This window comes from Lissotriton vulgaris, chromosome 10 (genome assembly GCF_964263255.1).
Source record: "Lissotriton vulgaris chromosome 10, aLisVul1.2, whole genome shotgun sequence".
Taxonomy (NCBI): domain Eukaryota; kingdom Metazoa; phylum Chordata; class Amphibia; order Caudata; family Salamandridae; genus Lissotriton; species Lissotriton vulgaris.
In genome coordinates, this window is record NC_141698.1 from 844,756,813 (window position 1) to 844,774,146 (window position 17,334).

At 46.6% G+C, this 17,334-nt stretch overlaps 1 protein-coding gene across 1 annotated transcript in view; it reads left to right on the top strand.

Moving 5' to 3' along the window:
• Positions 1-17,334, top strand: part of CUBN (cubilin) — a 1,372,460-nt gene that overhangs the window by 369,078 nt on the left and 986,048 nt on the right. The window contains exons 24-26 of the mRNA XM_086941783.1: positions 7,222-7,382; positions 10,502-10,683; positions 12,325-12,481. Coding sequence (XP_086797909.1) covers positions 7,222-7,382; positions 10,502-10,683; positions 12,325-12,481 — 500 coding nt within the window. The remainder of the gene's footprint in view (positions 1-7,221; positions 7,383-10,501; positions 10,684-12,324; positions 12,482-17,334) is intronic.

Here is a 17,334-nt window from a genome sequence, read left to right on the forward strand (position 1 = left end):
GTGCACATGCTGGGTCCACATCATGCAACGAAGGAAAAAATGTAGCCTTCCATTTCCGAGCAGGTAGGTTGGGACCTGGCAAAGACTGCCCACCTTGGGATCCTCTGAACCTTCTGAGAATTAGACAGGGCACCATACTCTCAGAGGAATGTCCTTTCTGGCTTTGCTCCATTGAAATCTTCTCCTTACATTCAAGAGGGGCCTGGAGGCTCCACCCTCATAGGAATGGTCAGACCCCACTAAATGGCAGGGGTAAACATCTACCTGCACACCTTCAAAGACTGTCAAATCTTATTTCAAGCGTTTCCAAGCGTTCTCCGTGCAGCAGCTACTGATGCCATGGAACTAAGGGAAATGTTTATGACTGGGGTTGCATCATGGTCGCACCATGCAACATGGTGCATGTGCGATGCAAGCCCAAAATGTGATTCCTTAACCCATGCAAGGCCACCTTGCGTGGCCCTGAGTGGCTTCATAAATCCAGAGTAATGCAACGCAGCTCAGATTGCTGTGTTGCGTATAGCTGCCCTGGAAAGCAATCCATCGGCATTGTGCTGGTGTTCCCCCATAACTATCCATGAATTTTGAGGTACTTACCAAAAGTGGTAGACCTGGGAATATGACAAAATGCTACGCCTTCTCAGGCATAACGAGGAGAAATATCTTTATTTTTCCATGTTACTTTCTCTTTCTATATGTGCTACATTTTGCAGCACACATAGAAAGAGGGAAATGCCTTGCAGGATTCTTTTGTGCCAGAAGGTGCACCTTTCTGCACAAAGACAATACGGCATGCAATGCAGGCACCCTTACACCTTTGTCCAAGGGTGCATTGCGTTAGCGCTTGGCAGCCCATTGTGCACCAGTGGTGGGGAAAGGAGGGGAATGCACTGTATTGTAATAAATACAGTGCATTCCTGCCATTTCCCTATAACGCAGCAAAGCACAGCAAGGTGACTTGCTGTGCTGCGTTACTTTTACATAAATAGGCTCCTAACTCTTTACAATCATGGACAGGCACCACAGTGGATGAAAAGGGGACTTACTGTAAAGTAGACTTTAATAATCCATGTATAGAGCACTCCCTTGAAATCGGCTTTGGTTGAATGCTCTTTAAAAGTATTTTTAAACAAAAGGTATGTTCAGGCCCACTTACTTGCAATGTAGCTTTTGGCCAGTAATGCATGAGTACTAAAACTGCCCTTATGGCCCTGCCCTGAGTGGTCGCTCCCCTGTCTCTCTGCCGAGACGTGGTATCGTTACGCTGCATTGTGAAAAACTTTGTAATATTAGCGCCTGGAATTTACTTGCATTTAACTTGCTTGGTTGCTGCTTAGCTGGCTTGCTCTGAAATTGACTGCAGATTAATTACGCGTTATCCCCCGGCGCCCTGCTCTGCTCTCCCCTCCATTTTGTTTTGTTGTTGTTGTGCTCCGTGTGCGTTCCCTTGAGCCCGCCCGCCTCCCAGCTGAGCCGCCCTCGCCCCTCCCCCTTTCCACTATCCATATATGAGCGTTGCATATGTGCGCAGCGTTCACGCGCAGCGATCGCGCCCCAGTCGCGCCAAAGGTGCGCCAAAGGTAAGCCCGTCTACGCCCGTCCGCGCCTGGACCGCGCCCAGTGCCAGACCCCCTGGTTCCCTTAATATCCCGCCCACTCGCATCACTTACGATGCCGCCACCCTCTTAGCCCTTAACTCCGGCCGCTCCCTTAACTGCGTCCAAGCCGCTCCTGGACACACCCATGGTCCCTTCTCATGCTACTCCTGCAAGTTCGACGGCTCCAATACCAACTCCTCATCCACCAACGTGCCACAGAGACCCAACACCAACCACCTAAAATGCATCCTGCTCAACACCCGCTCAATCCACAGACATGCCATCGACCTTTGGAATCTTCTAGACACCACCTCACCAGACGTCGCCTTCCTAACAGAAACATGGATGAACGCCTCTTCAGCCCCAGACATCACCATTGCCATCCCTGAAGGATACAAGATTATCCGCAAGGACCACGTCAAGCATACAGGAGGTGGCATCGCCATCGTCCACAAGAATTCCATTCACATCACAACCAGCTCAGATGACAACCTTACCAGCGCCGAGCACCTTCACTTCCAGATCCACACCGACCCCAAAACCACACTCAGAGGCACCCTTCTCTACCGGCCCCCGGGCGCAATTCAATGACGATATCGCTGATTTCATTACCCACACGCCCTCCCCTCCGAGGACTACATCTTATTGGGAGACCTCAATTTTCACCTGGAAAAGAGCAATGACAACAGCACCACCACCCTTCTGGACAACCTCGCAAACCTTGGACTTAAACAACTTGTCACTTCCCCCACCCACATTGCAGGTCACACACTCGACCCTATCTTCACCTCCAGCAAATACGTCTCTTTCAGCCACACCACAGCTCTTCACTGGACGGACCACAGCTGCGTTCACTTTTTCTTCAATAAGCCCACAATCCACCACCACCCTCAACCCTCCCTACGTAGAAATTGGAACAAAATCACCATCGACCAGATCTCTTCATCGCTCCTCCAAACCCCTCCTGTCCACTCCTCTAACCCCGACCAAGCAGCCATTAACCTCACCCAATGGCTATCCAAAAGCGCCGACATCCTAGCACCGTTGAAAAAACATCAAAACAAACTAAGCAGCAAGAAGGCCTCCTGGTTTAACGATGATCTTAAGAAATCCAAGAAACTCTGCCGCTCCCTCGAGAAAGCATGGAAAAAAGACCCAAACTCCAACACCAGAGACGCCTTCAAAAACGCCACCCGCATACACCACCAACTAATCCGGTCCGCCAAGAAAGCCGCCTTCAAAGACCGACTAGATAACAACGCCCACAATAGCAAGGAGTTATTCAACATCGTCAAAGAATTTACCAACCCATCAGCAAACTCCAACGACATCACCCCCTCTCAAGCCCTCTGCGACTCCCTAGCCTCCTTCTTCCACAACAACATTTCAGACATCCACAACAGCTTCGACAACCGACCCGAAGACCTACCCACCCAATCTTCTGCAGGACCTTCTCACCCCTTGAACATCCTTAACAACTGGAACCCAATCTCCACTGAGGACACCATCCGCCTGATGAACTCCATCCACTCAGGATCCCCAACTGACCCATGCCCTCACCACATCTTCAACAAAGCAGACTCCATCATAGCACCACGCCTCCGAGACGTCATCAACTGCTCCCTCAACTCCGCCACCTTCCCGGAAAGCTGGAAACACGCAGAACTCAGCGCCCTTCTGAAAAAACCCACAGCTGACCCCACCGAACTCAAAAACTACCGCCCCATCTCGCTCCTTCCTTTCCCGGCCAAAGTCATTGAGAAAGCTGTCAACAACCAGCTTGCCGCCTTTCTCGAAAGCAACAAATCCCTCGACCCCTCACAGTCCGGATTCCGAGCCAAACACAGCACTGAGACCGCACTCATCGCAGCAACAGACGACATCCGAACCCTACTGGACAATGGAGAAACAGTCGCCCTCATCCTCCTTGACCTCTCCGCAGCATTCGACACTGTCTGCCATAGCACCCTATTACAGCGCCTCAGTAACATCGGAATCCAAGGAAAAGCACTGGATTGGATCACCTCCTTCCTCACCAGAAGAACTCAGAGAGTCAGGCTCCCTCCTTTCAAATCAGAGGCCTCTGAAGTCATCTGCGGCGTGCCGCAAGGATCATCACTCAGCCCCACCCTCTTCAACGTATACATGAGCCCCCTCGCAGCCATCGTTCGCCAACACAATCTCAACATCATCTCCTACGCTGACGACACCCAACTGATCCTCTCACTCACCAAGAACCCCAACACCGCCAAAAACAACTTACACGAAGGAATGAAAGAAGTAGCCGAGTGGATGGAACACAGCCGTCTGAAACTGAACTCAGACAAAACAGAAGTCCTTATCTTAGGTACCTCCCCCTCCGCCTGGGACGACTCTTGGTGGCCAGAGGCCCTTGGAAAAGCACCCATCCCGACGGACCACGCACGGATGTTGGACGTCATCCTGGACTCCTCACTCTCAATGACCAGACAAGTCAACGCTGTCTCATCATCCTGCTTCAACATTCTTCGCATGCTTAAAAAAACTTTTCGCTGGATCCCCACCGAAACTAGAAAAACGGTCACTCACGCACTTGTCACGAGTCGCCTGGACTACGGAAACACCCTATACGCCGGTTCCACCGCAAAACTCCAGAAAAAACTCCAACGCATCCAGAACGCCTCAGCCAGGCTCATACTTGATATCCCGCGTAAAGAACACATCTCTGGTCACCTGAAAAACCTCCACTGGCTCCCCGTGAATAAGAGAATTACCTTCCGCCTATTAACCCATGCACACAAAGCACTTTACGATCTTGGACCCGAATGCCTCAACACCCCCTCCCGTCAACTACGTTCCTCCAACCAAGCCCTGGCCACTGTTCCCCGCATCAACAAAGCCACCATGGGAGGTAGATCCTTCTCCTACCTGGCAGCCAAAACCTGGAACTCTCTCCCCACTCACCTTCGGCTTACTCAGAACCACCTAGCATTCAGAAAGCAACTTAAAACTTGGATATTCGACAAGTAATTTTCCCCCTTCCTCAAGCGCCTTGAGACCCTATGGGTATGTAGCGCGCTATATAAATTTCTGACTTGACTTGACTTGACTTGACTATTTATTCTCTGAAACTCAACTAAGCATATTTAAGATTTTTCCATTAGATATAGTTGGGTACCATGTGGAAATTATGTTGAGAGTGACCTTTAAGTCTGGAATAGAACCACACCTTTTTACATGATTGACTTGAAGATTTCCTCAAAATCACTGCTACACATACAATTCTATGCTATACGTTGATAATTTAACCATGACTATACTTGGGATAGACACAAAACATTCCAGACTCAGATTTGTGCAGTACACAATGGCGTACAAACTACATCCTTAGGAAATTTTAAATTAATTCAGTTGACTGAGAGATTGACAGCATTTATAATGCCCCACCAGCCCAAGTAGTATTAGTTATGGAGCGCCTAAACAAAGTGATAGCACCTCAGTTATTATCCGAAGCTTAAGCAAACACTTAGGTCCTGATTTAGAGTTTGGTTGACAAGTTACTCCATCACAAACATAACGGATATTCCGTCTGCCTTATTACAAGTACATTATATCCTATGACACTTGTAATAAGGTGGACAGGATATCTGTCACTTTTGTAACAGAGTAGTTGGTCTGCTGTACTCTCAGTCAGGCCCTTAATGTCAAGTGGAAGAAGGTTTCTAAACGTATTACATTGGATAGTGAAAGAACAACCTTTAGTGACTGGATTTAGCAACTAGCATCTTGAGCTTGCTGTTGCTACTTAGCCCTTTCTGCGGTGGTTGGGTGTTGATTTTAGATCATAAATACTCAGAGGCTAACCCAGGGAGGCATTTGTAAACTGTACATAAGACCTTAATGTTTATCCATGTTACCCTCACCAACGAACCCACAATCGCCGCAAACAACTTCCATAACAGGAGGAAGGCTGTCACCAACTGGATGAAGGACGGCTCTCTCAAGCTCACCTCAGAGAAGACCAAAGTCCTTATCCTCGGCTCCACCCCCTCCACCTGGGATGACTCCTGGCTGCCCACAGATCTTGGATTCCCCCCACACCCACAGACCACGCACAAAACCTTGACATCATCCTGGACTCCTCGCTCACCATGAACTGCTAGATCAATGCCTTCTCATCATCCTGCTTCCACATGCTACACCTGCTCTGAAAGATCTTCAAGTGGATCCCCACCAGGTGCAGAAAGATGATCCCCCACACACTCATTAGCAGCGGACCCAACTACGGCAGCGCATTCTATGCTGGCATCACCTTGAAACGCCTCCAGAAACTGCAGAACATTCAGAACGACTCCGCCAGACTCATCCTCAATATCCCATGCTGCAGCCACATCACCAGCTACCTGAGAGACCTCCACTGGCTCCAGGGGGTGCAACAGTAGGGTAAGTGTTGGATAGTGTAAGGGTACTATGTGTTGTAATGCTATGCGTTGTAATGGTATGCGTTGTAATGACTGCGTTGGAATGGCATGCGTTGTAATGGTGTGCATTGTAGTTTCATGCGTTGTAATGGTTGCGTTGTAAATGCATGCGTTGTAATGGATGTTGCGTTGTAAAAGTTTTGTTGTGATGGTAGTGCGTTGTAAAAGTTGGGTTGTAAAGGTTGTTTCCCTTGTGAACAACTGAGGAAAGCATGGAAAAGGTTACTATACATTTTCACCTCTGAGCCCTACGAGTTGAGAGATAGGTCTATCATGTGCCACAGGCCTAACTATAGACTACAAGGGTCATAGCATTCGCTGCTCACTGTACTCGCAACAAACAGAAAAAGTCTGGTTTGCCTTACCAAAGTGAAAGGCCTGGTGGGGGCCCATCATAACAGATGCTGCTGCACTTCCATTTTGACTGCCCTGTTACAGACACTTACAAAATCCAAGTAAGTTCTAGTTATAAGGCAAGTGAGGCAACAAGGCAGATACCTTTGGCTGCAGGCATAGTTGAAACATTAACATGGACAGCCCTGGCCTTCCTGCCTCTAAAACAGGGCCTGTTTTTTATTACCATGCTAGTAGATTTCTAGTAGTGTGAAGTATGCCTTTTTAATTCTGCTGCATCATGCAAGAAATTCAGCAAGTGCTTGTCCTTGGCTTGATTTTGTGGCCCAGTGGATTTCTGCATCCACTGCCGTGATCTGCTGCTGATCCCATGGTTGAAGGTTTGAATGCCAGCTGGTCAACTCAGCCTTCCTTCTTCTTGGTGGATATATGTTAAGTGACATTCAGTTGGGTAACAAAGAACTGCTTTGCAGCAACGAGAAACCAAGTTTGAACTTGTGCATTGCAGCCACATGGATTGTCATAGCAGCGTAGATTGCCATTAGCATGTGCTAGTAAATTTATTTGGGTTATGCTTTGTGTTTCACTTTTACCAGATCTGTCCAAATGTGAACAATGCCACTTGAGGTAACAATTCTACCACAACAATAAATCGATAAAATATTTGATGTTCATTTAGAAGAGATGAAATGTTTCGGATAGATATCATTTAATACACTTCCTTCTCATTTATATTGCCATAGGCAAACACTGATTATCAAATAGCCAGGGTCTTATAAATACGTGTTTACCCTTTTGTTTCATTTCAGAGATGGAGGATATGAGACATCAAATTCCCTGGGCAAATACTGCAATAGAAATAGGCCACCAGTCATCATTTCCCACAGCAACAGACTGTGGGTAAAATTTAAAAGTGATAGCAGTCTCACAAACAGCTTGTTTGTGGCTCACTGGGATGGCACATCCACAGGTAAATATGTGAAATAATTGCACTCCTTGCAGCACGGCATGAAATCTCCAAATACATTGCAACTATTCATAAAAGATATGTAAACATTAATCTGTCAAATGCCTTTATGAAAGACCTGGATCCCAAATTTTGTCTCAAACACTTGTACTCAGATTGTTTTAAACCGGGTATCAAATACTCAGGCTTTGACTAAACCAATAGGCCTGGCATGTGAACAGAGAGGTACATGGGATTCACTGACACATGTATCTGAATATGCACTCGGGGTAAGGTAGCCTGCATGCACACACAGACCAACAAACATAAAGGAGCCAATTCACATACACAGTACACATACAAGAACCCAGTCATAAATACAACATACGTAAAGGTCCTCATACATACCGGCAAAACACAAGCACCCATGTATACAGACAACATACACAGCCGCGGCCCGCACAGGTAAGAGCAGTGGGGCTGGGTTGGGGGGATTCAACAGATGACCATGAAGGAAGATTAAATAAAAAACTAACTTTTCCTCATCGTCGCTGATAACTGATTGGGAGTACTCTGAGAAAGTTTTGAAAGATTCTTTAAATATATTCATTTCTTACTACGAACTACTTGGAGATATGGGCTTTGGAAAATGGAATTAAAGCTGAAGGTCTTTAACCACCATACATTCTCGAACTCTTGTACATTATTGTTTTTTGCTCAGGATAAAGACTGATTGTTACTTATAATTTTGGGACTTCTCAGGCCACAGAATGTTTTGGAACATGGGTGGCTGTTTCTCCTTTATCCTTGGGAGCATTTTGAGGAATTTAGGGAACTTTACTAACTTTATGGTTGTGCGTAGAATTTAACCCAGCCAAGCTCATTAATTAGATATTTTCCTGATCGTAGTCTGTCTAAATACCCCCCCCCCCCCCTTCCACCCAGCCCCACTGCCACACCGCTCTTCCACCACGGGCCGCGCCTGAACATCCAGTCGTACAAAACTCATTTAAAAGCAGCAAACAAACCTGATTGTTTGCAGAGTAGCTCTGTGTTCTGTGTGAACCTTCAGCTACTTCTGGCGTTTACCCAACAGCATTTTGCGTGCTAGCATTTTCAAGTCCATACTAGCTGTGGTCATATCAACACTACGTATTCCAAAATGCAAAGGTCTCATTCTTGAGATGGGTTCTAATTGAAAGCAGATGTGTCTTCAAACAAGCCTATTTAGTTTAGATTCCCTACACTCTCATTTATCACTTTACCTACCAATAAATCTGAAATATTAATAGGGTCCCAATCTCTCAATGGTGCTGACATTTGTCTCTTAGGGAACCACTCTTTCTTCTAATGGCTCACTCACAACATAGAGCTCCATTTCAGCCCATTAGTACCATTCCTTCATGTCCCTCCTTCAAAAGAGAACTCAACTATGTAAGTTCTCACTTAGATCCGAGTGAAGGTACGTCGTTCCCCCAGACATTAATACCACCTTCATCTGGCTATGCGACCATCCTGTTTGTGGACATCACCATGCAGGACAAGCACCACTATAATGAAGCCCCTGTTCCCAATGGTGGGTCGGGGACCTTGTGGAGGCCCACCACCCTTGGAAATCACTGGTGATTCTTTAGCGATCCCATTGTTGAAACTCTATATGGGCATGGTATCACCAGGAAACGCCTTGGAGAATTCCAAGGCCCGGCTCTTAGAGTACACTGGGAATCTCAAGAATTGCCTTCCTAGGGAGCATATGGAATCCTGGGGACTGTGTATGTGCAGTAGAATTATACTGTGTGTGTGCAGTATTAGCATGGAATCTCTTGGATTCCCCCCTTTTTTTTTACTGAGTGTTATATAGCGAAACTTGACCTGAATCGGGAATCAGAGCGCTTTACATAGCACCAGTTGCGTTACATGAGAACACATTCATTTTTTTTTGTTAGGCATGAGTATATTAAGTGATTTGCCCAGAATCACAGGATGTTCAGTGTTGTTGCCGAGACTCGAACCCAGTTCCCCAGATTCGAGGACGATCGCCCTAGCCGTTAGGTCAATTCCTCTCCCCAAGAGGAGTTTTCAGTAGTTGCACACATACCTTCAGGAAGATCATCCTTGGCATCACCAGTGAACCTTGATATGGAGGGGTGATAGGAGCAGCCTCCAACTCCCCACTGCTGGAGGCACCCTTAACTTAACTCCTGTCCTATTGCATATGTGACATGCTCTTGGGGTGAAGCCCAGGCTTTCTGAAACCCTGAGGGGAGGGAGACGGTGGCTACGGGTGCTATTAATTTGTAGGTCACACCACCACCATCCTTCTGCATTGCCAGACACTACCGGATTGGGTGACGTATTCTGTCACGTAACCCCACAATGGCATGGGCTTGGCAGGGTGGTGTTGGAGGTGGGAAAAATAACCCAACCGTTTCTTGCTATCCCAGCTTCTGCTCGGGCCTTGCCAATGGCCACTGATTAAGTTTGCTGAGGAAGGCTACTATTTCCCTCCAACTAGGGCCTGTTGTTCAATTCTCGATTTATCTCTTTTTAGACCATCTCATCTCTAGTTCATCTGGACTCATTCACCTCCAGATCCTTATGTGTTATAGTTTGCCTTACCAAACCCGTCACGTCTTGTTCATTTAAATTTTTTCAATGGTTCGATGTGTTACTTTTGGCAGGTGGCACATATTAATGGATTTTTATATATGAAAATTCCTGTATGATGGCAGGGTTCTCATTGTATTTATATTATGGTATAACTGTTTATAAACTACATATTCATGTTTTTTAACCTCATAGATGCTATTAAACATTCCTCCCCAGTGCTGCGCTGTCCATTGGAACTAGTGCTGAATGGACGTCCAATGGTCGTGCGCAGCACTGGGGAGGTAGTGCTGCCGTCGGCCAATGCACCGAGGCAGCACTTAAGGGGATATGGACCATAATACGGTGTACCTCATGTTGTGCTTATAAATATCTTATTTCATTATTGCTAAACTTTGTTCTTCCCAGTCCTTAGTACTAGATATTGCTCAGAGTTAATACAACCAAAAGAGTCTGTGATGATATGTAACCCTTTGATCGTTTCACATTAATCTAAACTCAGTACTTAATTGTTGTTTTCTTGTTTACTTTTCCAGGCTGTGGTGCCACCCTGACTACCCCATCGGGCACCTTCATGTCTCCCAACTATCCAATGCCTTATTTCCATAATGCAGAATGCTATTGGCTTCTCAAAGCAGTCAGTGGCACTCAACTAGAAATCCAGTTCCAACGCTTCCATTTGGAGTCTCATAAGAACTGCAACCACGACTACCTTGCTGTATGTATACATAGTTCACGCTAGTAACCTGCTGTGAACATAATCTATTATGACCATATTCTCAGGATACGTCATGGTGACAAATAAAACGGAGGACTGTGGGTATTTATTGAAGATGCCACTGTAGTGGTCTTAAACATGAAATCTGTATTTTCTGTACAAATTGAAACAATAACAGGGAATTAGTGATAATCTAATAACAGCACCTCAACAATTGATACCCAGAACCACAACAGGGGAATGTGCTAATGTTTGCACTCCTGGGGCATTTCAGTTTACATATAATGCTACTTGCATGGGTATACATTTGGAGCTCCTGAAATGAAAAGAGATCTGCCCCTCCCTTCGATGGGGCTGTGTCTCCTTGAAATGAGGGAATGGTTTTGCCAATGCATATCCAACATCATACAGAGGATTGGCAAAAAAGTCCTTGATGGACATATAAATGGGCACCACTCAAGAGGTGATGCACAGTGTTCCTCAAAGTATGCTTTAGGTAGGAGATTTGTTGGTCCTGGGACCAGTCACGGAGTACCCAGGAGTAGTGCAGTCCTCACCCACCTTTAAAGACAGACAAGATCTGACGCTGAAGAGATCCCAACGGTGGAGAAGGGTTTCCAAAATGGCATTTGTGAGCGGCATCTTGCATCCCACCTTCTGAGAGGAGCCCTTACAGCTCGTGAGACACATATTTGCCCGCTTACACCCGCTTGTGGAATTCAGATCCTCCCTCAACGGGTCACGGTTCCACCTGGAAGAGGGAGTGGCTAAAGACCTGCGTTTCCTGTTTCTTATTGTCACAGTGCATTTTCTAACTTGGAGAGTTAATGCGTATGTTGCAGAGAGTGCCTTTTCTCAGTTACAGGGTTCGAGGTTCCCGTCTAACACAACCATTGTCAGTTTTGGTGTTCACTATAACGCACCAGTGTTGTGCACCTCTAAATATAATCGAGTTTCTTAGTTTGAAGCATTCTCCAAAACTACTTTAAGGAAAATTCTGAATTCCCTAGATGTACCTGCAGTACGTTTCACCTTTGCATGTTAAATATTCTGCAGTGTGGTTATGTTATGATCAGTTCCAGCCACTTTTATTCGAGTTGGGCAGAAGGCAGCATGTACTTGTGGGTATGCAAAGATGTCGACATGTTTCTGCTTTAAGAAATCGTTCACCCTCTTTAGATTCTAGCACTTTTTTACTTAAACTCTCTACTTTGTAATTCGAATTTTTTCTTTTTATTTTGATTCCTCTCCATTGTTTATTTTGTCTTTTCTATATAGTTTAAGCTCATGGGAAAGCCTTCATTAAATAAAGTCTTCTGCCCAGAAAACCGATTCTTTGCAGCGATTTGGCTAAACATACTGTAACAATTGAATGGATGCACGAAAACATCTTTATTTAAAACATGACGAGTTTTGGGGATTTGTTCAAAGATGAAAATCTCTCCAGTTGTATTATTAAATTTGATAAATGAATATTTTAAAAATGTTCAATGTAATCTTGCACTCTTGTAAACTGCTCTAATGCCAATGGTCCACGTTTTGTGCTATATAAAACTGCAAAAGAAAAAAAAGATGTAATATGCACTAATGAGCCAATTCATGTACTTTTAAAATAACATGTGCCTTGGTGTTTTTTTCAAGGTGTACAATGGAAACAATACCAATGGGAAACTTCTCGCTAAGCTCTGCGGCTTAGAAGTACCAGGGCCAATCCGTAGCACCACAAATAGCTTGTACGTGAAACTGAGAACAGACAACTCATTTGAATATGGAGGCTTTGTTGCTACCTACAGTCACAGTAAGTACATTTCATTATTTTCTCACTTGCTGCCACCGCTCAACATACACAGACCAAGGTCACCTGTCGATTTAACTAAATCCTTAGTGCGTGACCCTAAGCAGTGGAACCCTGATGCCTTGCATCAGGGTGGTTTTGTAACAAAAAGGAGAGATTCACGTTCCATTTTGAACTACACATTCCTAAAGGATATCTACCTTTTCTGTGTGATCGCCCCCATTTGTCACCTTTTGCTGGACCCTAAGACTCCATGCACGTTACCCCTGCTAACCAGAGATTAAGAGCTTGTGCTCCTCCTTTCAACATAGTAAAATTGGGAGACTCCTAGTTGTCGTATTTGATTTGCCTAGAAGTCCCTAATATATTGTACCATAATATACCTAGGGCCTGTAAGTTGATTGTCACAAGCGGACTGTGAGGTGCATGTCTGGTTCTTTCTACATGTCACCCCAGCGTGCTATCAAGGATTGCATGGTGGAATTATGTAACAGAAATTGACCCTGGGGAAGGCTGGTTTTATCTCTGAACTCCTTCACGGAGAGTAGTGCACCATCTTTTTAGAGGTTCCCCGGGGTATGGAGTCCTGCCTCATGCCAGGGTCCATTTTGCACTCAGTGATTGCCCCTAGGCATCCCTAGGCGAGGTAGTGCAGGGCCTCAGCCATTAACCACCTAATCAGATAAGGCATCTATAGAAGCAGCACACTGCCAATCATATCATGGGTGTGTTGGGTATTGGCAACTTGGCGGTCAGATAAAAGAAGTAGTATGTTGAGGAGAGGCCATTGGGGAGACCTGGAAGCTGTGTCCTCCAGTTGATGACCTGATAGCCAGTGGGCCACCCATTGGAGACAAATAATACTGCTTAAAATCTTGTACGCCCAAGCCGCCTTGGTCTGTGGGGAGGCAAATCTTGGCCAGCGCCACCCTTTTTCGTGTCCCGCGCCAAATAAAATCATCGATTGTATGGTCAAGAGAGTGGAACAATGATTTGAGAAGTTATAAGGGTAGGTTTGCGAAAACATTCAATAGTCGTTAGAGTGCTACCATTTTGGTGAGGGCGATGAAACCTGCCACAGACAGCTGCAGGGTTTACCAAAACACCAATAGTGAGCGCAACAAGGTGACATTTTATCCAACATTACCATCCAGGAGATCTGTAGTTTCACAGTAAATATGTATTTCCAGGTACCAGAACTTGACGGGTTGCCAAGGTAATGGGAGTCCGTCAATTTGGAGATTGGGGGTAGGCATGTTGGCGGTGAAAGGGAAGAGGCAAGGCTTGGCCCATTTGACCTTGAGACCCGATACCTGGGCAAAGCTTTGTAATGTACATGCGATTGAGTCTGGTACCTCCCATATACCTTTGAGATATAGTAACATGTTGCTTGCATAAAGAGGCACTGCATGAGTGTCATGGGATTACCCTGTGCAGCCTTTTTCTTGAAGAATGTGGTCCAGTGGCTCCATGGCTAATGAGAAAAGATAATGGGGACAGCAGGCACCACTGACTGGTGCCCCATTAGGTCTGTAGCGGGTGGATATGAATTGCCGGTCTTGACACTGGCCATGGGACTGGTATATAGAAGTTTGACCAAGCAAGTAAAACAGGCTCCAAGCCAATAACTGGGAAGAAAGTTGAATAGGTAAGGCCATTTCAGGGAATCAAAGGCCTTTTCTAAATCAAACACAAGGCACCCCATACGAGGTCATTGTGTAAGGGTGTATTCAACTACTTTAAAGAACCGGCAGAGGTTCAGAGAGGTATTTTTGTCTGGCACAAACCCATATTGATCCAGGTGTACTAATTGGGGGATCAAGTATTTTTGCAATCATTTTATAGTCGGTGTTGAGGAGTGCCAACAGTCTATAGGATGCTAGGTCCTCTGGGTCCCTGCCTGGCTTGGGATGTGATATGAGGAGTGCCTCACGCAGTGAAGAAGGTAAGACGCCTGACAGGTACTGTATGTGGAGGGAGGCATGCAGTGTAGTGCAGCCAGGAGCCCATGTCCCAAGTAGGGGAGCTCTTTCAGCCACAGTGCAGCAAAGTATTTGTGATAATCTGTGGGGGTGGGTGGACCCCGCAACACTGGCTCAAAGTCCAAGATAGTTCAAAGGATATTATCCGCAGTTTACTGTGTGACATCAGGTAGTGTAATCATGTCTGAGTAATGTAGAATGGAGTACATGAAGTCAGCATCGCTGATGAAGTTAGACCCTTCTTCCTCAGTTTCTGCAGACTGTGCAGGCTCACGGAACATTGCAGCCACCTGCAGCACCCTCCTTCTTTCCCTTATTAATTCTACCAGGTCCTGAGAATGGGATGCTCTGGAGAAGACATGTATGCCTCGATCTCTGTGCCGCATTCTGGTGCCACCAGACTGCTCCATTTCAGTTGCCCCCAGCTGAGGCAGGGAAGGACTAGTACCCACACGACCGTCCACCATTCTGAAGCCTCTTTGGGATCTGTGATGAAATGAGCTAGACCTCAGCTTGGATCCACATGTTGGTCCGGAACAGAAGCAGGTACTGTATGCCTTTGTCTGGTATGTTCACTGAACTGCCTGGAAATTATGTCTCTAATGCTGGTCTATGTCAACAAAGGAAAGAGAAGGATGGGAGACCAGGAGCTAGTTAATGGTCCAATGTCCGTTCTCCATCCTAACCATGAAAACACCCAAAAGGGAGGACACTGTTCCAAGCGTGACTAGTGAAGATAGTCACTACCTCACTATCAGTACAGGGTGGATAGGAGGGGGGATACAGCCTAGGGGAGAACAAGTCTTGTCTCTTGTTGCCCTCACACACCCCGAGGATGTCATGCTTCATCATCAGGCAGTTGCCCCTTTGTCAGGCCGGTGCTGCAATGCCCTACGGGTCCCCCGAAGGGTCACTTTATCGGAGATCTTTTGAGAACTGCCGTATGGTGCATGCGTGTGTGTGTGTGGTGAGTCCTATGTGTAGGGTGATGAAGTACATGAAAAATAATGAAAACTGCCTAAGAGTTACCAAAACATCCTTTAATAAAGTGATAGTCTTGGCAGGCTAAAAAACCCGTAGGTCAATGGGTTACCCCTATAGGCGTAATGTGCCCAGGTAACAATCAGGTCGACATGTTTCACACCTCAGTAGTTAAAGTGATATATGGCGTTTCATCAGGACAAATGCAAATCAATATTAGTGGTATAGTGCACGTGAAAAAAAGTGTGAAGGACTAAAGATAGAGGGGTAAGTATCCCTCTCGGCAATCAGTGGGGGCCAGGGGCTAAGAATCCTTTAGTCCCGGCATCTAACTAAGCAGTCGATTCCACTCCTGATCGTGACCTAGTGAAAGAAGAAGCGGTGCATTTACATTTACAGTGGCGTAGGATGCCCGCAGCTTAACAGGATATTAGCTTGGGTGTCGGCTCTGATTTACCTGCCCCCTCCTGCCGCCTGCCTGAATGTGATGCTGGACTGCAAGAGTGTAGACTATGAATATCAGGACTTGGCATTATCTACTGCAAGATTGTCTTGTGTCCAGGCCTCTCCCAGCACAGTATCCCTGTCCCTGTAATGCAGGAGTCTGGCATGCAATCTCATAGTAGGGGCGCCTGGAGGGAGCCGGTGTGCCCGTTCATTTGTGAAGAATGAGGAGAGAGCTGAGGCAGGGATGAAACTGCACAGCCATGCTTTAGCGTAGACAACTACATCTTGACCCTCAGTGCCCTCTGGTGGCCCCACTATGCAAATATTGTTTCTACGCGAACACCCCTCAGCATCTTCTGCTCTCTCATCTAGTGAACTGACCTAGTCGTGGAAAGCCTGCATTTGGGTCTGTGTCGCTCGGGTTAGTGGTTACATTGTGGTCACTGTTTACCCTGTGCTTTGGACTCTATGAGTTTGGAATGATCTTCGTACAATAGGGTTTGGTCTGATGGGACCATGGAGATGTTGTTCTCCAGGGACACTCTAGACCTTTCTATGGACACTAAGACAATGTCCAACTTTTCTTCCACTGAAGTAGTGCTCAAAGGAAGCGCAGGCACACCAGTGTCCAACGGATATGGGGCCTGTTGTCTCTTAGGCCTAATTGCAGGTGATTGTGATCCAGTGGGTTGTCCTCTACCTGCCAGCACTCTTTGTGCATAGGACGGGGATGGCCCCTGTTGCTGGACCCACTTGCAGAAAACAAATTGTACAGACCTCAGCAGCACGAGCAACCCAGTGTTTAGAACAGCATTGGTAAGTTGCTGGCGAGGGTGCTGGGTGCTGCAATGGGTGGCACAGTCAGTGTTTACAGTGGTGTGAGAATCTTCAGGTGTCACTGGCCCATGCTTGAGACACCACAGTGGCCCACAGGTGTAAAGTGATTGCTGGGGACCTGAGCACCCCTCAGCAGCCCTTCCCCATGCCCCAGCTCCATGTCTCCTAGTGGCTGTTTAGGTGAGGGGCACCAGTGGCAGTCTGGTACCTTCTAATGTTAGCAGCCACCAGTCTTGCCTCCAAGCAACTTTCAGGAGATTCCCCAGCAGGCCCGAGTGCAATAAACTCTATTAAAGGACCCGGAGAGTGAGTTGCAAGTGTCATGTATGGCCTCAAGGGCCACCCCGTCATCACCCGCAGAACTCACTGCCTGTTCACGGGGTCTTCTACATGGGCCTAATCAAACATTTCCAGGTTACTGTTCCGACAGTTAGTTTCGGATTACCTCCATATAAGGTCCCGGGGATCCCTCTGTTTCAGTGTCTCAAAGCCTCTCACCTATGATGGTGGGACTCCTGTCTAGGGCGAATCCCGAGTGTGGGTCGTGGCTCACACCAACAACTCTGGCTGGCCTGGCCCGGTGTCGTCATCAGCCATGTGGGGGCACCT